The sequence below is a fragment of the Bos javanicus genome, chromosome 13 (assembly GCF_032452875.1).
Source record: "Bos javanicus breed banteng chromosome 13, ARS-OSU_banteng_1.0, whole genome shotgun sequence".
NCBI classification, from domain to species: domain Eukaryota; kingdom Metazoa; phylum Chordata; class Mammalia; order Artiodactyla; family Bovidae; genus Bos; species Bos javanicus.
In genome coordinates this window covers 17132380-17156201 of record NC_083880.1, presented here as the reverse complement: position 1 = coordinate 17156201, position 23822 = coordinate 17132380, and the positions used below count along the sequence as shown (strand labels likewise).

At 45.8% G+C, this 23822-nt stretch overlaps 1 protein-coding gene and 1 non-coding gene across 9 annotated transcripts in view; one reads left to right on the top strand and one right to left on the bottom strand.

Annotated features, from left to right (window-relative positions):
- Positions 1-23012, bottom strand: part of IL15RA (interleukin 15 receptor subunit alpha) — a 45244-nt gene extending 22232 nt beyond the window's left edge. For 5 of the 8 annotated variants that reach the window (XM_061435779.1, XM_061435776.1, XM_061435777.1 and 2 more), the window contains exons 1-3: positions 22829-23012; positions 2963-3157; positions 1092-1184 (exon numbers count right to left, since the gene is read on the bottom strand). In XM_061435779.1, the coding sequence (XP_061291763.1) occupies positions 1092-1184; positions 2963-3157; positions 22829-22922 (382 nt within the window). In that variant the 5' untranslated portion in view covers positions 22923-23012. The remainder of the gene's footprint in view (positions 1-1091; positions 1185-2962; positions 3158-22828) is intronic. The other 3 variants (XM_061435778.1, XM_061435782.1, XM_061435783.1) reach the window with 1 other exon arrangement.
- Positions 8510-8583, top strand: TRNAG-CCC (transfer RNA glycine (anticodon CCC)). Its single transcript has one exon. It is a non-coding gene; the product is annotated as a tRNA-Gly (tRNA).
- Positions 23013-23822: the final 810 nt, after the last annotated feature.

Sequence of the window (23822 nt, the reverse complement as noted above, 5' to 3'; positions counted from 1 at the left end):
AGAGCCCTCGAGCCACAACTCCTGATCCACGAGCTGCAACTTCTGAAGCCTGGGCGCCTAGAGCCTGTGCTACCACAGCAAGAGAAGCCATAGCAATGAGAAACCCATGCACCGCAACTCGACCATAGCCCTTGCTCACCGCAGCTAGAGAAAAGCCTAAGCATCAACAAAGACCCAGCACAGCCAAAATAAATAAAAAATTAATGAAAACCTCACACTGGGTAATGGGCCACAGAGAATCAGGAGTCAAGAGAGGGTGTCAGAAGACACAGGGCAAGTCTTTCCAGGATATTTTGCATCCAAGAGCTCAGATTTTCTTAACAGTGCAGAGGAAACTAGGGTAGAGTTTCCTAAGACTCGGTCAAAATGCAGAATCCTGGCAGCTTTGTGCAAGCGTGTGTACCGAAACAATCACGGGTAGGGTTGTTGGGAGATGGTGTGCTTGGGTCTCTCCCAGTTCTGCACGTCTCGCCAGTGGAGGTCCATCTTTTCAAGGATGCTTAGATGGCCTTGGCAGGTGGAGATAGTACCTCCCTCGGAGCACAGGGCAGATGTGTTCACACCAACATTAAAACATCAGGTTCCTGCTCAGGCTCCCTCCTCTCCAGGGATGTCTGCCGCCCACACGGGCACCTGCTTAGGCCTGTTTAAGGCACGTGTGGACGAGGGACTTGATGAAACCTGCCGGTGGCCCCGCTGCCTGCAGTGCCAGGCAAGAGAGTCCTCCGTCTCTGATCCAGGAGGATTGGGTTTTCTGCCAGTGCCCATGAGGCCCAGGAAGGCTGATACGCAAGGTGGGCAGAACCTCAGCCCCCACCCCCCCATTCTCGAAGCTACACATCTACCATGAAGTGTGATCTGGCCTAGAAAGAGTGGCTTTTAAACCATTATGAAGTGTGCACCCATGAAGCCTGGTTATCCGGCAACTTTGGCTTAAAAGAGAAAATGAAGCTAATGTCAGTTCTTATCCTTGACATGAATAAGGGGTGTTTGCGGTGGAATCCCGGCAGCGGTCCACAGATCTGCAGGCTCTCTGTGGACCTGAGGGCAGCCGAGGATGGGAGTCCTGAGAAAGTCTGCGGCATTCCTACCTTTTCCGGAGGGGGTGGGGCTCTCTGGCTCTGGGGTCAACCCTGTAGGCGCTGCTGTGGAGGGTGGCCTTTGGTGACTCAGGGAGGGGTCTCCTAGAGAGAGGATAACCACACGGCATTTATGATCCCAGGGTGGAACCTGGGGTGGCTTCAGAACTGCATGTAGATAAAAGAATAATAATAATAAATGTATACTTTAAATAAATAATACATTTATAATTTAAAGTGGACACATCTGGCCACCCAGGCCTGGCCAGACACACAGGAGATAAACAGCTGTTTATCTGCAGTTCCCAGTGCAAACAGAGTGCAAAAGTTCAGAGGCAAGTGTCTTATCTTTGGCTAGAATGATAGCAATGACATCAACTCAGCTTTTTAACGCTGGCTTTTGCATGACAAAACAGATTACTCAATGGATTGTTCTGGGCACAAGTTGTTGGGGAAATCATGGAGGGAGTGGTTAGTAGTAAAAGGTGGGGCTTTGGGGGCTAAGACCTAAAGGTTCCCCTAGTCTTTGGTTCTAAACATCTATGATTCTAGGCTTTCCCCATCTTTCATTCCCCCAACCCCACCCTGCAACCCACCCTGTTCAGTTCAACATCCTTGATTCATTCACCCAGAGGAATTGGAACATTGAGGAAATGCCCACTTTCTCTACAGTAGGAAGCCCTGATTTTTGCCCCTGGACTACAGTTCCAGTGGGTCCCTGGGCTAGACCAAGGAAAACAGCCGTGCTTTCCCCAAAGTTACTGCTCAGACCTGGCCTCGCCCAGCCCATTCCCATGGGCCCAACGGTCCATGAGGTGGGCACCCTGTTCCCAGCCCAGCGATGCTTCTGCTATAAGCAGAACGCCTGCCTGGCCTCTGAGCCCTGCACGGCGGCCACGGGGTGGGAGGGCAGGGGCTCAGGGTGATCTCAACACTACAGATTCAATAGGAGATGCTTTTCAAGGAGTCCCCCAGCCATGAATCTGCTCTTGAACAACCCCGTTTGTCTGCTTTCCCCGGAAAGGAGCTGAGAATGTCCGCAAATGTTACGTGAGAACATGTCCCACCTGGACACACACCATGTGTGCAGTAACTATTCAGCACATCCTTCTCTTGGAAGACTATGGGTTGCTCTTTCCTTCTCTAGAGTACAGGGCTTAGTCTTGCTGAAAATAACACTGCTGGCTTCCACTCTAAGATTCTTTGACTTCTCCTGGCATGGTTATCCAGCTGTGGATTTTTTTTTTTTTTTTAAGGTGGGGGAATCCCATAGATCTCTCTTCATTCTTGGTCTGGAGCTCTGGCTGGATCCCAGACAATGTCTGGGCCAGGAGGTCTCTGCTCCATGGGTCTCCCCACTTCTCTCAGGGCAGGTATCAACAGGGGAGGAAGGGCCGTGATTTCCCTGTGGGCTGTCCCCTGGGGAGGAATTGGGCAGCCCTCCAGGGAGCAGGGTGCTATGAGCAAACACCTCTGTCTGTAGCCCAGTTCTTGCTTCTGTGATCTAAAGCACTGATGGTAATAATAGTTAATATTTACCAGAGTTTGCTTACTCCTCCTACAACCCACAATGTTGAAAAGGACCTGATGAATCAGGCCCATTTTCTTGATGAGGAATCAAAAGATCGAAGACATTGAGGCCCTTGCCCAAGGTCTCATGGGTGGTTATGTGGCAGAGCCAGGATTTGAATCCAGAACTGTGTGGCCCCCAAAGCCCATGTAGTTCCCCCTCTTTGAGCTGTGTTTAGAGGCCCATTGGTTTATTTAGCCTCAGTCCTCAACCCAGACATGTAGGCTCCCTCATCAGCTGCCCATACTGCGGTCTGCTCTCTGCGTGGCCGTGGCAAAAGGGGTGGAGGGACAGTACTGGGACAGCCACTTACTGATGCACTTGAGGTTGGGAGTGGTCCAGTGGGCGACTTTCGCGGTCTCGTTAAACACACACTGGGTCAAGCTGGAGGTCCCAGCTTTACGCTTGAAGCCAGAATTACAAACATACCGCTCCCTGGAGTTGATGCTGTAACTCTTGACCTGGATGTCTGCATGCTCCACGGATGTGGGAGTCGGGCAGGTGATGCCTACAGAAGCGTAGAAGAGAGAGAAAATGTGAGCAGATTGCAGCTTGCTCTGCAGGATGCTTGGGTGGAAGTCAGTAACTTTAAACCCAAGGGACCCTGGGGATCCACCCCCCAGATTCAAGCATGTGGAAGATGTCGAGTAAGGGCACCCACCATCTAGAAGTGGTCCAGGATCTTTCTTTAAGAGCCAGCCACTGAGCATCACTAGAGCCTGGGGGTCATCAGTGGAGACCCCTCTCCCTGTCCTCTACCCCCATGTCTCCAGCCTCCGTATCTTTCAAACATATCCACCTCTGTCTCTCTCCTACCCTGAACAACAGCAAAAGGCTCCAGATTGCTACCTTTAACAAACCTTCCATTTCCACAAGGCAGCTGGCATCATCTTCATTTTTTAAATAGTTTATGTATTTATTTCTTTGGCTGCCCCAGGTCTTGGTTGTGGCATTCAGGATCTTTAGTTGTGGCATGTGAGATCTTTAGTTGCAGTATGTGGGATCTAGTTCCCCCACCAGTGATGGAACCCGGGACCCCTGCACTGGGAATGCGGAGTCTTAACCACTAGACCATCAGGGGAGTCCCCAGCAGCATCTTTATAAATGCATATTTGATGACTTCACTTTTTCCTGGTTGCCCACTGCCATCTTTCCTAAGCTGAGTTTAATGTCACTTTCTTAGGAAAGCCCTCCCTCACCCCTGCAGTCACCTGAGTCCCAGAGTTCTGTGTCCTTTTCCTCTACAGTGGGTTCCATCCACAGCTGTATTTAAGACACGGAGCCTTCAAGAAGGCTCTGCTGGCCCCGTCTGCCTCTCCAGCTACTCTTGTCTCTGGCCACACTGGCCTTTGGCCCATCACCACCCCCCATGCCTTCACCATGCCCCCTGCCTCCCCCCATCCCACCCTTCCTAGCTTAGTTCAATGTTACTTCCTCAGGAAAGCCCTCCCTCACAAGGGTCCTCAGTTCTTACAAGGTGAGGACCCAGCCAGGTTACCACCTTTCCTCCAAAGCGGCCTACTTTAAGACTGAGTCCCATCCAAAGCCAGGAAGAGTTTATTGCAGTTAAAGTTTCAAAGCAAGATTTTCCTGTAGCCACTTGAAATAACTGTATGATTTCTTAATGCTCTTTCCCCTATCAATTTAGTACATTATTAGGTTTTCTTGTGCATGGAAGAGATGGGAGAACTAGTTTCTGAGGGCAAGCCTCGCATATGTGGGGCGGTCGAGGCAGCTGAGAGTGGGCTGTGCTGGAGGCAAAGTCCCACAGGGAAATTCCTCAATAGCATTTGCCATCATCCTGAAGGCTCCTTTCTCAGTTACTAAAGGGTGTGTCTGTGCTGAGTGGCTCGTTGGTTGGGTGCCTGGCTGCCCACAGCTGCCTGCAGAGCTGACTTCCGGGTTCCAGGTTGGGAAATGAGTAAGTCTCTGCTGAGCAGCTGGAGCATCGTGAGGGTTAGGACTCTGGCAAGAGGAGTGAGTGAAGTAATCTTTCTGCCAGCGAGGGACTCTGAGGGGAAGACTGAATGTAGCGCCAGTTGGATTCACAGTCTGGAGGAGGAAGGCGCCCTAACTGCCCCTGTGCCAGGGGTCCAAACTAGGGCTCAAGGGCCAAATCCAGCCTGCCATCTACTTTTGCCAATAAAGTTTTATTGGCACACAGCTTTGCTCATTTGTTCATGAAGATAGATGCTTTCACTCTGCAACAGCAGGACTGAATTGTTAAAACAGAGATCTAAATTATTTACTTCCTGGCCCCTTTTCAGGAACAGCCTGCCCCAGGCTGTGTAGCCTTGAAACAAACCACTGCCCTTGTTACTAAGACCAGCTGAGTGAGTCAGCAGAGAACTAGCGCCGTCCTCGGAGTAACTGAGGTTGACAAAAGTAACATTGCCCCGCATAAAAAGAAAAACTGCCCCACGTGGCAAAACTCAGTGTAAGTCAGAAGACAAATGACCAAAATGACAAAAAAAACCTGCATTTTCTATCACATAGTGTTAACTTCTCTCATGTCAAGAGCTCCTGAAAGTCAATCAAAAGACTGCCAATCCCACAGAAAAATAGGAAAAGAGTATAAACCGGAACTTGACAGAAAAGGAAATACAAATGCTGTTAAATACATTTTAAAAATGCTCAACCTCAGTCATAATGAAGGAAATGTAAAATAAAACTACCTAAGACAGTGCTTTCAGCTCCCAAGTTGGAATAGAGCCAGAAGTTGGTTACTACACCATTACTGGCATGTGGCTCATACAGCCCCAAGTGAGACATACTTGTAATCTAAATACCCATGCATTTTGACCCTGCAATTCTGCTCCCAGGGATTTTATTTTACAGCTATATCTGCATTCCTGTGAAACACTGTTACAACACTTAGGCATATACCCTTGAACTCAGCAGTTCCACCTCTAGGATTTGCCTTACTGGTGTATTTATGAAGTGAGTGTGTACAACATTATCCATTAAAATAGCCAGTAAATTACCCTGTATGTCGTCAGTAGGAGAATAAATAAATTACAATAGAGATTATAGCGCCACTGTACCATGAAGTCCTACCCAGCTCTTTACAATAGAGATTAGAAAAAAAAAGAAAGAATTTATTTATGCACTTAAGTGGAGAGATTTCCAGGATAAACTGTTAGGTTTGGGAGCAAAGGGACAGAGCACTGTGTTTTATACACTACCCTCAGTGAGAGATGAAGCAATACATATATCCAGTTTTTTGTTTATACATAAAATCTCCAAAAGCATACACAAGAAACTATTCACACTGGAGGTGAGGCAGCTGAGGGATAAGATTGCTGCCTTTTCATGCTTTCTGAATTTTTATTAAAAATGCTTTTGAAATATTTTGTAATGCTGTTTCTTCTGCTGATGTGTACACAGGTTCTTTTTTTTTTTTTTCCCCCATGATATATGCTGGGATAACAATCAAAATAGCTAGCAGCCAAACAGTGGCCTGATTCAGACAGCAAACAATCAGAATAGCTGCTGGCATTAACCAGGACCCGATGGGGTGACCACTGGCCACAGATCAAAAGCCACACCAAGGATGAGAACTGGCAGAATATCAGTCATGTATATATATACTATATACTGTTTTAAATATATGAAATACTTCATAATAAAAAAGTGGGGGATGGGATTTTAAAATACCCCACCACAGGAAGTCAGAAATCACAGGACAAAGGAGAACTAAACCACGCGGAGCGTGCTCATTGCTTTTACTGTAACACCATGCCATCTCTGCGTGGAGTCCTAGCTTTCTGCTTTCCTGCCTGACCCTCTGCCCAGGGCTTACCCATCTTCTCCTCCAGAAAACGCCCTCTGGGTTTCCGCACTCCCCAGCTGCTAGCCTAGGTACAGATGTCAGAGAATCACTGCCAGAATGAGTGGGACACGTACTCACCTCTCAGGGTCACCACCTCCTGAACCCCTTCTGCCACATCCTGCTGGCTAGGAGGGCCTCTTTAGACATCAAATCAGAGGGAGCCACATTCAGAGTGTGGTTGGAACAGTTACTGCCAAGTGCTCAGCAGTCTACAGACAGGCCAGCCACTACAGGGCCAGCTGTCAGACCCCCACCTCCCACTTCAGGGTGTATTGGTGAGGCGTCAGCATCCTCACACCTGAGCACACCTGAGCACACCCGAGTCCAGTGGGTCAGTCACTCTGGGCTTTACTTTGGTCTTCCTAGTCTCAGAAGGGAAAATACATTGTTTGATTTTCATTCTTAATCCAACACTGACTCTTCTTTTAAAACCCCATCGACATCTAATATTAGATTTTTAAAATATTTATTTACTTATTTAGGGTGCACTGGGTCTCAGTTGCCACATATAGCATCTAGTTCCCCAGTCAAGGAGCATGAAGCCTTAGCCACTGGACCACAAGAGAGGTCCCTAATGTTACATTTTTAAAACTATAATATCCAGCTTGCTGTCCTTTATCACTCCATCCTGACGCTGGCAATGCTCTCTCCACTTACAGTGATTCTATAGTGGACACAGCATTTTCATTCCCTTTTCAATGAGATCATAAGATAACCATTATATTTTAATGTAGTAGTTTTCTAAAAAAATTTTTTTTCCCTATTAACTTGTGTGAACAGAGATCATGGGATAAGCGATCTGGCTGTTTAGGTGTACTCCCTTCCTCCTCCACTCTCTCCATCCGATGTCTGGGTTGCATCTTGCTCACCTGAATCCCTTCCCAAACATTCTTATTCGCCTTGTAGTCCTCAAGTTCAGCTTCATCCACGGATTCCAATTTCGAATCATGTTTTGAATCTATTGATCTTTCCTTGGTCACCTTTTTTTTTTTTTTGGTCCTCACTGTTTTCTATGTTGTCTTCAGGTTTGAGATCATGTGTCAGCAAATTGTCCTACATCTTCTAAATCTGGAAATCCTTTCCTCCATTTAGGGCAATGAATTTCAACTTTGAGTGTTTGTGGCATTCTGAAATAAAACATTTGCCCTGTCACTCGAGGGGATTTAAAAAGTTGAGGCCATGGCAACCGTGTCAGTAAGAGCCACAAGAATCACTGCCGCAGTGTAAGGACGCCGTGCTAATGTGTCATTCTGCAGAGCTGCCTGCTATGTGGGTGGGACAGTTTATTGCATGTATAAGTACCTAAGTTTATGGCATATGTAATAATTCTAAGTTTGGGGCAGACTTAAGTAAATAGGCAGTCTTCTCCATGGTGGCCTGACTCCACCTTAGATGCATAGTTAACCTGCGACACGGTAAAGATGGGTGTGAGCACCCTGGCAGGATGGAAGAAGCGCTCCTGTTCCTTTGCACTTGGGAGATGGCTGCCCTTGCAGCTCCTGCTGTCACTCATCTGCAGCCCCCACGGGCGGCCGAGCAGCTCCTCCAGCCCTGTGACCCTTTGCTGCAGCTTCTCCCACCTTTGGGCCAGGTGTGTCCAGCTCCAGGATGAGGAGCGCCCCTTGTGGAAGCTGGAGTCTCAGAGGGAAGATGAAGGACCCACATGGGTTCCAGCTCTGCCTCTCGGCTCCCAGGGGGCTCTTGCTTCCCCCCGGTTTACATCCATCTTCCCACCAGACCATGACCTGGAGGCTCCGGCTTCAGATGCAGAAAGGACAGCTCACCTAGACAGTAACTGGCTCCCACAGCAGCACAAGGTGGTTCTGCTCCTCTTAGATCCTTAGGACCACAATCCTGACGGATACAGTCTCAGAGTATCTCCCACAGTTGCTTACTAGTTACAGTGAGAAAATGGTAACTATGTTGCTTCCCACAGTTGGTTACTAGTTACAACAGGGAAAATGGTAACTACCTTGAAGAAAGCTGCCCACCTGAACCAAGTGATCAGACATAACATCACAGGGACGTTCCCCTGGTGGTCTAGTGGCTATGACACTGTATCCCCAATGCAGGGGGCCTAGGTTCGATCCCTGGTCAGGGAACTACATCCTGCATGCTGCAACTAAGACTCGGTGTGGTCAAATAAATAAATTAAATATTAAATAAAAAGAAGTAAGATCACCAACATGGAGATATACAGCTGTCATATGCCTCCTGATCTGATTCACTGCCAAGGACACAGGACCACATCTGTGGTTTCCCTCCCCTAAATTCATAACCTGAATCTAACCATGAGGAAACATACAGAATGTTCCAGACTGAAAGAGGCTAAAGAGATATGATAACTAAATGTTACATGTGGTCCTAGATTAGATCCAGAATTAGGAAGAAAACAGCTAAAAGGACATTAATTGGACAACTGACGAAATTTGAAAAAATGGACCTTGTATTAGATAATATTATTATGCCAAGATTAAATGTCCTAATTTTGACAGTCATACTGTGATCTGGTAAGAGTGTTGTGTTTTAGGAAGGTATGTAATAAAATGTGTTCCTGGGAAATATACATTGAGATATTTAGGCATAAATATTTCAAGCATAATGTGGCAAACAATTTAGATGCTTCAGAAGAAGATGTACATGTAATATAAATATGCAAATGTACTTAGAGAGAGGGGGAAACAGTAAATAAAACGGTGGTCCAGTGGTCAGGAATCTGCTTTGCAGTGCAGGGGACATGGGTTTGATCCCTGGTTGGGGAACTAAAATCCCACATGCCATGGAGCATCTAAGTCCATGTGCCACAACTAGAGACTCTGTGCGCCACAATCTCGCATGACGCAACTAAGACCTGACAAAGCACATAAATACATTTGAAAAAAATAAAATGGGGCCAGATGTAAACAGTTGGCAAAGATGGGTAAAAGGTATTCAGAAGGCCTTTGTACTGTCTTTACAACTTCCTGGTGAGTTTGAGGTTGTATCGGAATAAATAAAAGTAAAAAATAAGTAAGCATGCAAATCAACATTAGCTGAGTGGTGCCTGGGGCCCTTTCCTTGAGATTTCCTCTTGAAGCAAACTCTACGAGCCCTCTACAGCTCAGAAAACAATTACCTTTGGGTCAGGAAAATCTTTGATTATTTCCCTCGTGATTTTCATGGTGCTGACTGCCCCTCATTACCTGTCCTGTCTTCACACCTTTTAGAGTTTCTTCCTCACTTCCCCGGGGGCCAGTAGTGGTGCTTTCACTCTTTCTACACTTGGTCTTTTTTTTTTTTTTTTTAATGTTTATTTCGCTGCTCTGGGTCTTCTAAAAAATTTGATTATGCTATTTCTTTATTTTTGGCTGTGCTGGGTCTTTGTTGCTGCGTGGGCTTCTCTCTAGTTGTGGTGATCGGGGGCTACTCCAGGTGCGGCGCTCACGGCCTCTCTTGTTGCTCTGGGGTCCGAGAGCTTCAGTAGTTGTGGCTCTAGAGCACAAGGTCAATGGTTGTGGCGCACAGGCTTAGTTGCTCTGCAGCATATGGGATCTTCCCGGATCAGGGCTCGAAACCAAGTCTCTGGCACTGGCAGGCAGATTCTTTGCCACCGAGCCACCAGGGGAGCCCTGCTCCGGGTCTTAGCTGCAGCGTGTGGGATCTTTTAGTTGCCGCTCATAGGCTGCAGCCAAGAGTTCTGCATTGTCCCTGATGGGAGTGTTCGTCTCCGTCAGGGCCACACTGGAGGCCTTGCTCTGCCTCGTCAACTCTGCTCTTTGCTGCCTTTACCCTCCTCTTCTACCCTCCTTGTCAGTGCTTCTCAGATGTGCACCAGAACCGTCTGGAGGGCCTGTGACAACACAGAGTACTGCACCTTCTTCTTGGAACTCCCGAGTCAGCAGGTCCCAGGCAGGAGCCAAGCATCCCACTTCCTAACCCCAGCCCTAACAAGCTCCAGGTGACGACGATGCTGCCGGCCCAGGGACCATGCCCTCTGCTATTTACAGGCGTAGAAGCGCCCTGGCATCACAGCAAGTTACTTTTCAGCATGAAAACTGCTTGTTCATTCTTTTTCAGGTCATGGTCTTGGTTCCATCAGTGAGGATTTCTTTCACAGTTCTTCCTGGTGTGCTCCTCTGAATTTATAATATTTTTTCATTGAATCTAATTCTCCCCCACCTCCAGCTCAAAAATGTTCTGTGGGTGTGTTTGTGTGTGTCTAGCTTGACAGTACCACACCACAAAATCTTAAATTAAATCTCAGATTTTTGCTACCAAAATCCTAAGTCTGTACCTGTGGGGCTTTGCTATACGTGAACAGAGCTGGGGAAGTATTTAGAAGGGGACGGGTAGGTGAAGTGGAGAGGAATGACCGTAAAACTCAACCCTGGAAGCATTTGACCATGACCAGCATGGATAGTCCCATAAAAACACTAGACTCTGTTCTATGATAAAGTGTTCCTTCCTTCTGTGGGAGCCTGAATGGACCTTGGACTTTTGGACCTCTCAGGGTACATTACTGATGGCTGGACGGTCTCTCCAGTCACAGAGGAGTAACTCCAGAGAATACAGCAGATGGGAGAGGGCTCGGCAAAGACGGGATTTAGTTGGCAAGAGTGTATTTAGCTGGTTTCCTTCCTTATTCCAAGTCTGGTCTCTGGAGCTGACACCATCATTGTCTTGGCCTTGGGAGAGTCTGTAATGTCAGAGTTGAGTGTTGAGCCTCTCTGCCAGAGGTTGTTCTGAAACCTTAGAAGGGAGGAGACTCAGAACCCCCGCCTCACCCCAAACACCACACACACAGTGATGCTCAGGACCAGTCCATTTCCTCAGAATTGCAAAGGCAACATGCTCAAAGCTGTACCTGTCTTTTTTGTGACCAGCTTATTTCACTTAAAGGGCTTCCCTGGTGGCTCAGATGGTAAAGAATCTGCCTACACTGCAGGAGACCTAGGTTTGATCCCTAGATGGCGAAGATCCCTTGGAGGAGGGCATGGCAACCCACTCCAGTATTCTTGCCTGGAGAATTCCATGGACAGAGGAGCCTGGTGGGCTACAGTCCATGGGGTTGCAAAGAGTGAACATGACTGAGTGACTAACACACTATTTCATTTAGCATAATCAATATTGTAGCATATTTCAAAACCGCCTTCCTTTTTAAGGCTAAATATTGCACTCTGTATCAACCACATTTTGATTGTCATTCATCTGCTGATGGACACTTGTGCTGCTTCTACGATTTGCTTACTGTGAATAATGCTGCTATGATCATAGGTGCACAAATATCTCTTTAAGACCCTACTTTCTTATCTTTGTTCCTCTGTATATAATGTATCTTTATTCTTTGGGTCATGATTTTCTCCCTCTCCTCATTTTTCAGCAGTCTGAGTATGATGTGTCTAGCATGAGATTATTTCAAGGGGCTGGCATTTATCCTGCTTGGTGTTCTCTTAGCTTCCTGCATCTGTAATTGAATAGCTTTTATAAACTTGGAGAAATTCCCAACTATTATCTCTTCAACTATTTCTTCTGCTCCATTCTCTTCTGTTTGTGGAGCTCTGATTACACATGTATGAAACCACTTCCTACCATACCACAGCTCTTGGATGCTCTGCTCTGGTCTGTTTTCCCTCTCTTGTTTGCTCTTTGTGTTGCTGTTAATGTGTACTGACCTGTCTTTAAGTTTACTGATTCTTTTCTTGGCTATGTCAAGCGCTGTGATAAGCTTGTCAAAGGCTTGCTTCATCTCTATTGTTGTTAAGTTTTTTCTAATATTACCATTTGAGACTTTCTCATGATTTCCATTTCTCAGCTGAAATTCCCCTCTTTACTCATGAATGCTGTCTATCTTTTTCATCTGAGCCTTTAACATGTTAATGATATTGAGCTAGCCAAAAGGTTCCTTTGGTTTTTTCCATAAGATGGCTCTCATAGAGCTTAGTTGTCTTTAACTTCACTGGAAACAATTTTGTTAGATTGTATTGTGACAACTATCATATCAGCATACATTTTTAAAAGCTTATCAAAATTGGGGAATTTGTATGTAGCCATTTTAAATATTGAAGATGGAAGAAAAAAGCAACATTTTTGGCATATTGTGCATTATTATTTCAGGAAAGGTAAAAACACAACTGCAATGCAGAAAGATATTTGTGCAGTGTATGGAGACGATGCTGTGACTAATCGAACATGTCAAAGGTGGTTTTCATGCTGGAGATTTCTCACTGGATGACATTCCATGGTTGAGTAGACCAGTTGAAGTTGATAGTAGTCAAATTGAGACATTAATTGAGAACAGTCAATTAATTGTTATATCATGCAGGCGATTGCTGACATACTCAAAGTATCCAAACCAAGGGTTGAAGATCCTGTGCACCAGGTTGCTTATATCCATCGCTTTGATGTTTGGGTTCCACAAAGTTAAGCAAAACAGAAACAAAAAAAACCTTGACTGTATTTCTACATGTGACTCTCCACTTAAATGTAATATCTTCCATTTTTAAAACAAATTGTGACAGGTCGTGAAAAGTAGACACTGTACAATAATGCAGAATGGAAAAGATAGTGGGCCAGGTGAAATGAACCACCACCAACCATACCAAAGGCCGATCTTCATCCAAAGAAAGTGATGTTGTGTATATGGTGGGATTGGAAGGGAGTCCTCTATTATGAACTCCTTCTGGAAAACCAAACGATTAATTCCAACAAATACTGCTCCCAATTAGACCAACTGAAAGCAGCACTCAGCGAAAAGCGTCCAGAATTAGTCAACAGAAAACACATGTACATCAGGATAATGCAAGATCGAGTGTTTCTTTGACACCAGGCAAAAACTGTTGCAGTTTGACTGGAAAGTTCTGATTCATCTGCCATATACACCAGACACTGCACCTTTAGGTGTCCATTTATTTCAGTCTTTACAAATTAATGGAAAAACTTTCAATTCCCTGGAAGACTGTATAAGGCACTTGGAACAGTTGTTTGCTCAGAAAGATACAAAGTTTTGGGAAGATGGATTTATGAAGTTGCCTGAAAAAAATGGCAGAAGGTAGTGGAACAAAACAGGGAATACATTGTTGAATAAAGTTCTCGGTAAAAAAGAAAAGAAAAGAAAAGAAAGTTCTTGGTGAAAATGAAAAATGTGTCTTTTATTTTTACCTAAAAAACTGAAGGACCTTTTTGGCCAACCCAACAGTTCCTTTAACTTCCAGTGCAAAGAGTCGGACACAACTGAGCGACTGAACTGAACTGAACTGATAGTTTCAATTTCTGGGTCATCGGTGAGTCTTGTTTATTGCTTTTGATCCCTGGGTCGGGAAGATCCCCTGGAGGAGGAAATGGCAACCCACTCCAGTACTCTTGCCTGGAAAATCCCATGGACGGAGGAACCTGGTAGGCCATAGTCCATGGGGTCCCAAAGAGTCGGACAAGACTGAGCGACTTCACTTTCACTTCATAGTGGGACTTTTCTGTTGTTGTGACATAGACATACAGTATGTTGAGACATATTTTTTTGCATGGCTCAATTTTTGATTGAATGCTTAACCATATTTGTAGAACTGAGATAAACAGTATTTATACCTGAAAGTGTGAACACTTCTAATGCTAAACTGATGATGTGGGAAAGGTCCAGTCAGTCAAGTCAGTTGTTGAATTGGATTTAGATTTTGTTGTTGCTATGGTTAACTTCAGACTAGCATTGGCTTCAAATTCCCCCAGTTTTTTTTGTTTGTTTGTTTGTTTTAGCAGGGGATGGGGCAGGGCGGGGGCTGTGTTGGGTCTTCGCTGCAGTGAGCAGGGTCTCCTCTCTAGTTGCTGCGTGCGGGCTTCTCACTGCAGTGGCGTCTCTTGTTGCAGAGCATGGCTGCAGGGCACACACAGGTTTCAGTAGCTGCTGCTCCCAGGCTCGAGAGCACAGGCTCAGTAGTTGTGGCACACACACTTAGTTGCTCTGTGGCATGTGGGATATTCCTGCGCAGGGATCAAACCTGTGTCCTCTGCATTGGCAGGTGAATTCTTTACCATTGTGCCACCAGGGAAGCCCTCTTTTAGTCTTTTCTTGTGCTTAGGGTGAATTTGAGTAAACTCTGGGAGATAACGGAGGGCGGAGGATCCTGGTGTGCTGCAATCCATGGGGCTGCAGTCAGACACCACATAGTGACTGAGCAACAAGTGCTTCGAGTGGGGGCTGGAGTGGCGGGGGTTTTTCTCAGTGTTCCTGCTCCACCCTCATCTTGAGTCCTCTTCTGTTTATCTAAACCACAGGGGTTATCTCTCCACACTCCTGCCCACCCCACCCTGGGCAGTTGATGGCTGCGCTTGTGACTTGGCATTTGCTTGCCTGGATGGGGTGGGGCCAGGGGAAGCTGACTCTTGTCCTGGTCCAGCCTCAGTCTTAGGCAGGCCCGCTGTGCCTGGCGCTCAGGCTTGCAGCTTTCAGTCGTCTTGCCTTTTCCTTTCGTGGCAGCCAAACGCTCCCTCGTTATCTTTAACGGGTTTGTGCATGTAAAAGCGTCTCCAGCAGCAGCAGTGGTGGGTCTCCAGTGGTGTTGGTATAGGATCTGTACCCAGGACCAAGTATACGTGGGGTTATTTAGGGACTTGACATTCTGTTCCAATGATATATTTGTCTATTTGTTCATCTAGACATCCAATACCTTGCTGTCTTGATTATTGTAGCTTTATTGTTGAAGTCATGTAGTGTAAATCCTCTGACTTTGTTAATCATTTTCAAAGCTGACTTTGGTCCTTTACTGGGTTATTCAGTCAGTATATCAATTTCTAACTGGAAAAAAATAAGCCTGCTGAAAGTTTGATTGGAATTGCATTAAATTTATAGATCAAGTTGGTGAAGAACTGACATCTTAATAGTACTGAGTCTTCTCAATACCCATAAACACAGTCTTTCTTGATTTATTTAAGTCTTCAGTAATTTATCTCAGAAATTTTTTCTAGTTTTCAGTGTATCAATTTTGTACATCTTTTGTCAATATATCCCTAAGTACTTCATATTTTTACTACAACCCAAATGACATTATGTTTATTTCAGTTTTTGATTGTTGCTAGTATTTTGTATATTGATGTTTGTAAATTGATTGTGTGCTCTGCAACTTTGCTCACTCATTCCATTAGCATTTTTGTAGATTCCATGGGATTTTCTATGCAGGTGGTTCCATAGAAATTTCATGATTCCGTTTCATTTACTGTGTTGTCTTACTAAATGTAACACTCTGTTGTGTTATTGCAGTGTTTGCTTTCAGATCTGTAGTATATGTCTTTGCCTCATCACAGCTCACCCACAGGTGAAATCATACTACTTCACATGTGTAGTATAAGAACCTTGAACAATATACTTTCATTTCTCTCCATCCAGCCTTTTGCTATTCTCTCAAATGTTTTGCTTCTACTTATAAATACCACATTATTATTATTTTTACTTTAAACAGCTGATTACATATTTTATTGGCTATGGATTTTAATAGATGTTTTCTATCTATTATTCATCATTTCTGGGTGTTTTGTTTCCAGCAGAATTTTTCAGAATGTCTACTCTGTCATTTTACTGAAAAAGGAAGTCTACTTTCCACTGTGAACAGTGTGTGTGTGCGTGTGTGTGTGTGTGTGTGTGCATGCTTAGCCTCTCAGTTGTGTCAAACGCTTTGCAACCCCATGGACTATAGCCCGCCAAGCTCCTGTGTCCATGGGATTTCCCAGGCAAGAATACTGGAGTAGGTTGCCATTCCCGTCTCCAGGGGATCTTCCCAACCCAGGGATGGAACCTGTGTCTCCTACATTGCAGGCAGATTCTTTACCACTGAGCCACCTGCGCAGCCAATCAACCACATATTGGTCAGTAACTCACTTTACGAAGCTAGACTTTCACAAGTGCGATGGAGGTAACACATGGGATTGTGTCAATAATCTTCATCTCAGAGGCCTTAGTCACACCTTTTGATACTTCAATTATAATTTCTCTTCTCATAACATTGTCCTCTAGATAGTTAGTGAAGCAAATCTCACCTTGTTTACAACACTGAAAGCTCCTGAATATAGTTCTCAGGTACTCTTATTACAGGAGCTAAGCCCAGTATGTGATGGGTGTTTTCTGAAGTTAGTTTTCAGCTTACTAATCTATAGAATGGAATGGATGAAGTAATGGAAATGGGAGAAAATGTAAGATTCTTGGATTTTCAAAATTCTTAAGTAGGCAAAAAATATACATAACAAGTCCTAACGATTGTTTAAATGAAGTCACCAAAATATTTGTGTAGGGCCACACCTCTTTCTACTTCCCAGAACCTGTGAATCAGACTTTTTTCTAACATGAGTAAGTAATCCTGGCCTACTCTCGAATCCAGAGCTCAAGAGTAGCAGGCTCCTCCCATTCTGTAAGAAAAGTCAGAATCCATTTCAGCATTTCCTGCCTCATATTCTGCTGTTGAAACGCCTATAGCATGCTGACTGGTGGGATACCGAGACGTATAGGATATGATCGCTGCCCTTGTGCTCATTGTGACACTGATGTAGCCAATGCATAAAAGCCTTTCTGTGTTTTCAGTAATCCATTCTCCCTCTTTATTCTGGCTGAAGCACCAGCCAAGCCAACACACATTTTCCTCTTGGCACTCAGTGTAAGTACCCGCTACACCCAGGTCATGCCTTTAACTCATCAGCTCTCTCAGGCCCATTAACTAAGCCTCCCAGTCTACCTTTTGTGTGGTAGGTAGACTCATCATCATTCAAATCCTTAAATTATGACTTCTGAAAGCTTGGGAGACTTGAGTGGCTGTAGGTTGAAGGACGAACAAAAGAATGAAATACATTCTATACTCGAAGGACTCAGGAGGAAATCTGCCCCCCCACCTTCCACCTTACCAACACCGCCTTGGTTCAGGGTTTCATCACCACTTACTGGAACTATTGCAAAAGTCTCCAGCTTAGCTTCCTGCCTCCAGACTCTCTTGCCTACAGTTTATTCTCCACACTCTTGACAAGAGTAACCCGTACACCACGTGCATGCATGCTAAGTCGCTTTAGTTGTGCCCAACTCTTTGTGACCCTGTGGACTGTAGCCTGCCAGGCTCCTCTCTCCATGGGATTTCCCAGGCAAGAATGCTGGATTGGGTTCCTATATTCTCTTCCAGGGGATCTTCCTGACCCAAGGATCAAATCTGGGTCTCCCACACTGCAGGTGGATTCTTTACCATCTGAGCCACTAGAGAGGTCCAACTCTTCCACCATACAGCTCCAGTAATATCCCCCTGGACCCAGCCCTTAATTACCTTCCCACTGTGCAGGAGAAAATCATCTTTCCAAGTAGAAACATTCAAATAACATCAATCATGTTTAATAAGTAACATGGATACGACTCCAAGAGAATGTACTAGGGGACTTTATACATGTATTTACTTAGTTATGTGCTACTGGGTAAAATCAGTTTGGTAGAAGTGATCTAGCCCAATACAAGTTAGCTAGAGTGATGATTTTATTGCAAAAGAATATCCTCAAATGTTTATGCCATTTAAAAAAGATTTCGAGGGCTTTCCCCTTGCCTTATTTGTTCTATATAGCTAATTTTCATCCAACTTATTTTATTCTATGCTGTTTAGAATATCAGAGATTTTGAAACAACCTGAATATCCATCCTTTGGCAGGTAACAGAAGCCTACCAACAACTCTAACAATAAGGAATTATTTAAACAAGTCATAAAGGATTGTAAAATATATGTATATAATGCAGTTATATGCAGTGACTTTATAGAGCCCGATTTTGAGCAATCTGCAAAATTTACAAAGCCACCAAAACATTGCCAAACAGGATTGGTTATAATTAACTAAAGATGAATTAGAAAAAACTCCAAAATTCTAGCTCTTTTTTGTGTTACTTCTTTTGTAGTTTTATTTTTTCCTTTTATTACAAAAGCAATGCAAATTACATTGGAAAGACAAGAAAAGGCAGAAAACTACACAGACACAGACGCGTACACACACAACCTATCATCTCTCGACTCTAGATCTCTAGTAAAGGCTGAATCATACAGTGCGTACTGTTTGAAAGCAACCCCATTATATTTATGCAGTCCTCCACTGTTGGGCATTCAGGTTGATTTCAACAAATCCTATATTTTGTACATTTAAGTTTGTATCACTTTTTTGCCATCAGTAGCAGCACAAAGCAAAAATGAGATAAAAATGATTTGACAAAAGTTTTAGCAAAACTCCCCAGATGTCTGAAAAATGGCTTATTAATTTAAAAAATGTTTAAAGACACAAGCTGTACAACCACCCTTAGGCACACCAGCACCCTGCATAACAAAACCCAAGCTGGTGAGCAGGGATATTCAGCTTCAAACGAATCATCATCGTCTCCAGCTGCTTTAGGCAAATCACCTGAAGCCTCACGGGTTACGAGGGTCTTTAAGAAGCTGCCTGGCCAAGATGATGCGTTCCCCTCCAGATCAGGCCTCCTGAATCAGAACAGATGACAGCAACTCGCTTTGTCTATTAGCACTGAAAACTAGCGGGAACAGATCTGAAACTATCATTTACCCAGCTAGTTGTAAGGAAGGAGCTGCTCTGTATAACTCCCGAACAGGATCACACTGCCAAGTAGCAAATCTAATCATCTGTGTCCACTTCCCTTCTCAGTTCACTTAAAAACATCAGGTACCCTTTGTTCTCTTAGCTATTCATCCATTTTTACACCAGGAGAACATGTCCTGGCGGCTACCCAGGTGGCATTAGTGGTAAAGAACCTGCCCGCCAATGCAGACCTGGGTTTGATCCCTGGAGGAGGGCATGGCCATCCACTCCAGTATTCTTGCCTGGAAAATCCCATGGACAGAGGAGGCTGGCGTGCTTCATTCCAAGGAGTCGCAAAGAGTCGAACACAAATGAAGCACTTAGCAAGCACGCTGTCCTGATTACTGCAACTTTGTAAGTCTTAAAGTCAGAAGTGCTGATCCCCCAGCTCAGTTGTCTTTCAAAGCTGTTTGATTGTGCTAGGTCTTTTGCATTTCCTGTCTCGATTTTGCAACCAGTCTATCATTTTCTATAAGAAAGCCTGCTGAAATTTTTATCTGATAAAAATTTTATCTGGAGAACTGATACCTTAGCAGCATTGATTTGTCCAGTCCGTGAACATGACACACCTCCATTTGTCTAGATCTTCTTTAATTTCTCTCAGCAATGCTTTGTGGGTTTTAGTGTACAGTCTTTCTCGTTTTTTTTTTTTTTGGTCAGAGTTATCCCTAACTTTCTGATGCTACTGCAAATGATATTGTTATTTTAAAAATTCAGTTTCCAATTACCCATTGCTAATGTATAGAAATATAATTGATTTTCATGTAGTGATGTTTTGTCTATAGCAACCAATATATACAAACAGCTGATGCTGAATACAGGTGTAAGAGCAGTTCAACAGAGATCATCTTTTCAACAAATGGTGCTGGAAAAATTGGATAGCCACATTTGCTTGGAAAACCAAACAAATACAAAATTTTCAACCCATATTTCACATTATATGAAAAATTAATTCAAAATGAATCACAGACATCAATAAAAGCTAAACTATAAAACTTCTAGAAGTAAACATAGAAGAAAACCTTTGTAACCTTGACTTAAGCAAATATTTCTTAGATATGACACTAAAAGCACAATACAAAAGAACAAATTAATGAGCTGAACTTCATCAAAATTAAAAATGTCTTCTCTTCATCAAACACTGTTATGAAAATGAAAAGAGAAGTCACAGACTCTGAAAATTTTTTTTTGCAAATCATATATCCAATTAAGGACTTATACCCAGAAAATATAAAGAACTCTCAAAACTCAATAATAATTCAATAACTCAATTTTTTAAAGGGCAGAATGCTTAATTAGACACTTTACCAAAAGAAGACAGATTGATGGCAAGGAAGCACAAGAAGAGATGCTCAATATTATTAATTATTAGGAAAATGCAAATTAAAACTATGAAAGACAACTACACATCTACTAGAATGGGGATGATTAAAGAGAAAGACTGATCACACACACATAATTGTTTTCTTTTGATAACTATGGGAGCTGATGATGAATGTGTTAATCTTATTGCGGCAAGCATTTCACAATATATACACATATCAAATCATCACTTTGTACACCTTGTGTGTGCGGTCAGTTGCTCAGTTGTTCTGATTCTGCGACCTCATGCACTGTAGCCTACCAGGCTCCTCTGTCCATGGGATTCTCCAGGCAAGAACGTTGGAGAACATGGGTAGCCATGCCCTCCTCCAGGGGATCTTTCTGACCCAGCGATCAAACCTGTGTCTCTGGCATCTCCTGCATTGGCAGGTGGGTTGTTTATCACTGTGCCATCTGGGAAGCCCTTTGTACAGCTTAAACTTGCACAATATTATATATCAATTACATATACCTCAATAAAACTGGAAAAAAATTAAAAGTTAACAAAAAAAGACTGGCCATACCAAGTGCCAACAAGGATGGAGAGGAAGTGGAACTCTTGCCCACTGCTGGTGGGAATGTAAATGAGTACAATTACTTTAGAAAACAGATTGGCTGTTACTTTAAACAGTAAGCATACACATGTCATGTTATCCAGCCATTCACTCCCAGCCATTTTCTCTACCCAAGTGAAATGAAAACCTCTGTCCACACAAAAACCTATATGGAAATGTTCATAATAGTTTTATATTTAATAGTCAAAACCAGAAACTCCCAAAACGTCCAGCAACAAAGTGGATGGATAAAAAAACTACAACATCCGTGCATTAGAACAATTCTCAGTAATAAAGAAGAATGGACTGCTTGATACAAGTTACAAGCTGGAGAATTCTCAGGATAATTATTATAAGTGAAAGGAACACAGGACATGGGGAAGCTTCTGAGAGTGATGATTATATTTACTTTCGTGGTGGTGGTGATGGTTTCCTGACTTTACGTTTACCTCTAAACTTATCAAATTGTTTAATTTATATGTGCACTGTTTATTATCTGTCAACCGCCCCCCAAGAGAGCTGTTTAGGAAAAACTAAGAACCATCAGGAGCTAAGAGATGGAAGCCGTGCCTCTGTGAGGTCAAAGAGCTGCTGGAGCTGAAGAGCTTCAGGGAGTTTGCCTGCAGCCTGCTCTGCCCTGGGAGGTACACTGCTCTCGGTTTTGCTGGGTTCTGACTAAGGCTGCATTTCACTTTCATATCGTCCAGTAGACTTGCCCCACATTGTTCTCCCCTGGGTCATGCGGGACATTGGCTAGGCAGGTGGGAGGAATTGACATCACCCTCATAACTCGGATTCTCAGATATGGGGGGAAATCCAAACATCGTCTCAGGGAAAAAAAACCTCAGGAAAGCCAGAAGAGCTAGGGGATTCTCAGCAGGCCAGCCGGCGGCCAATGCGGATGGATCCTCCAGTGGAGGAACGGCCGACTGACCCGACTGGATATGTTATGAGAAGTGTTGCCTTAAACACACACACGTGCACAGACAGATCGCGGGATTACTCTCCTCTGGAGAGTCCATGGATGGCCTTTGGGAGCCCCTTAACCCCAAAACTATATGCAGGTTTTGTTAAGTCGTGCATTCGTGTGTTTTTCAGAGGAGAGGGTTTGTAGCTTTCATCAGACCCTCGCAGCTCCGTGACTGCGAAATGATTAAGGCGTGCCAACGCGGATAAACGCGGATACATCCCTACTTTCTCCTCCCTCTTGTCCAGCTCCTGGGACGAAAACCCACCAGAACGACACTCATTTGAGTCTGCCCAGTGAGTTGACAGCTGTGTGTCTAAAATTCCTCCTGAACACACACACCCAGCCATCCTTCCACTTCATTTTTCCCGGTTTGTCTGGGAGCGCGCCGTCCGGACTGCGGCCCCTACCTCCGCGCGCCCTCAGGGTTTCCTAACGCTGAGACTTCCCAGCTGTTGCCAGGCCCCCCGGGTGTGCAACCTGCCTGACACGTTTGCTCTCCTCTGGGACGCACGCGGTCCGTACCCCGTCGTACCGCCGCCCACCCGTATAACCTGCTTTGGTCGAGGGGAGGGACCCCCGCGAGGACTGCCGGCTGTTGAACGCTCTCCCTGCTTTCCTCGCGGGGCTCACCCATTTCTCGAAATCGCTGTAAAGCTCCCAATTGTAGCTCGTGCAGCACACCCCGGCTTCTTCCCTTTGCCTCGGAAATTGGGGAAAACGTAGAATGAAAAGCCCGGCGACTCGCTGCCTGCCTTGAGTGGCCAGGCGAGCGGGGCCCGCAGCCCGTGGTCCCCGCGTCCCTCCACGTGTCCCCGGCGCGCGGGGCGCACCTCGTGCTGGGGGCCGCCCCGCGCCCGGCCGCCCGCCTCCCTGCCCGCCCGCCAGGCGCGCGCGCCCTACCCGGCGTGGCCGAAGATCCGAGCAGCAGTAGTAGCAGCAGCAGCCCCAGCGCGGGGAGGGCGCCGGCCCCGCGGCCCCGGAGCCGCCCGGACATGGCCAGACTTCGGCCGCGCCCCCGCCGGCCGCCTCCCGGGCTCGCCCCGGCCGGGACGCCCCGCCGCCGGCGCGCTCAGATGCCCACGGCCTGGGGGAGGCGGCGGGCCGCAGCTCCAGACCGGCCGCCCCGCGAGCCGCATTCGCTTTCGCTTTTGCTTTAGCCCCCGAGGGCAGGAGAGAGGTGAGAAGCGGTGACAGTTCCGTGACTCAGCATCCCCGCCCCCTCCCCTGGAAAAAACCCGGCGGCGCCGTGACCCCCGCGCCGCCGCCGAGTCCCCGCAGCGCCTCCGGCCGCGCCCGGACGGGAACCCGGAATGTGCCCCGCGGAGGCCCGGACTGTGCCCCGCGGAGGCCCGGAGTCCTCGCCGGCTGTGCCCTCCAGCCCCTGGTGTCCCCAGCGGTTTATTCCGTCGCGTGTCCCCGCGCAGAGGGAATGGGAAAAACCGACTCGTTCCCGTAAACACGGCCGGTGGGCGTCACACCTGGCTTCCACTCCACTCGGTCACCTCCCCTGGCTTGTGTGCGTCTGTCGCTCTGACTTAGAAGGCCTGGACCTTGGGCTGCCTGCGAACGAGCGGCCCCACGCCCTGCCAGTCCGGGCCTGTGACGCTGGGTGACAACTGGGCTGTCGCCCGGCGTGGCTGGCTTGGTCACCTGCCCTGTGCGTCCAGGCCCAGACCTGGCGCGCACCCGGAGCTGCCTGACCCAACGTTCCCCGACTCCTGGCACTGGCACTGGCGCTTCTTAGTCTTGCTGCATCTTTCTTCCCCAAGAACATTTCAGCTATTTAAAGGGGGCTCGGGAGAGAGGACCAACCGTGGTTCCCCTCTGTGCCTTATTCCTCCGTTAGAGGAATTCGCCTAGCCTACCATCCTGCTGCTGGGCAGGCAGCTTGCTT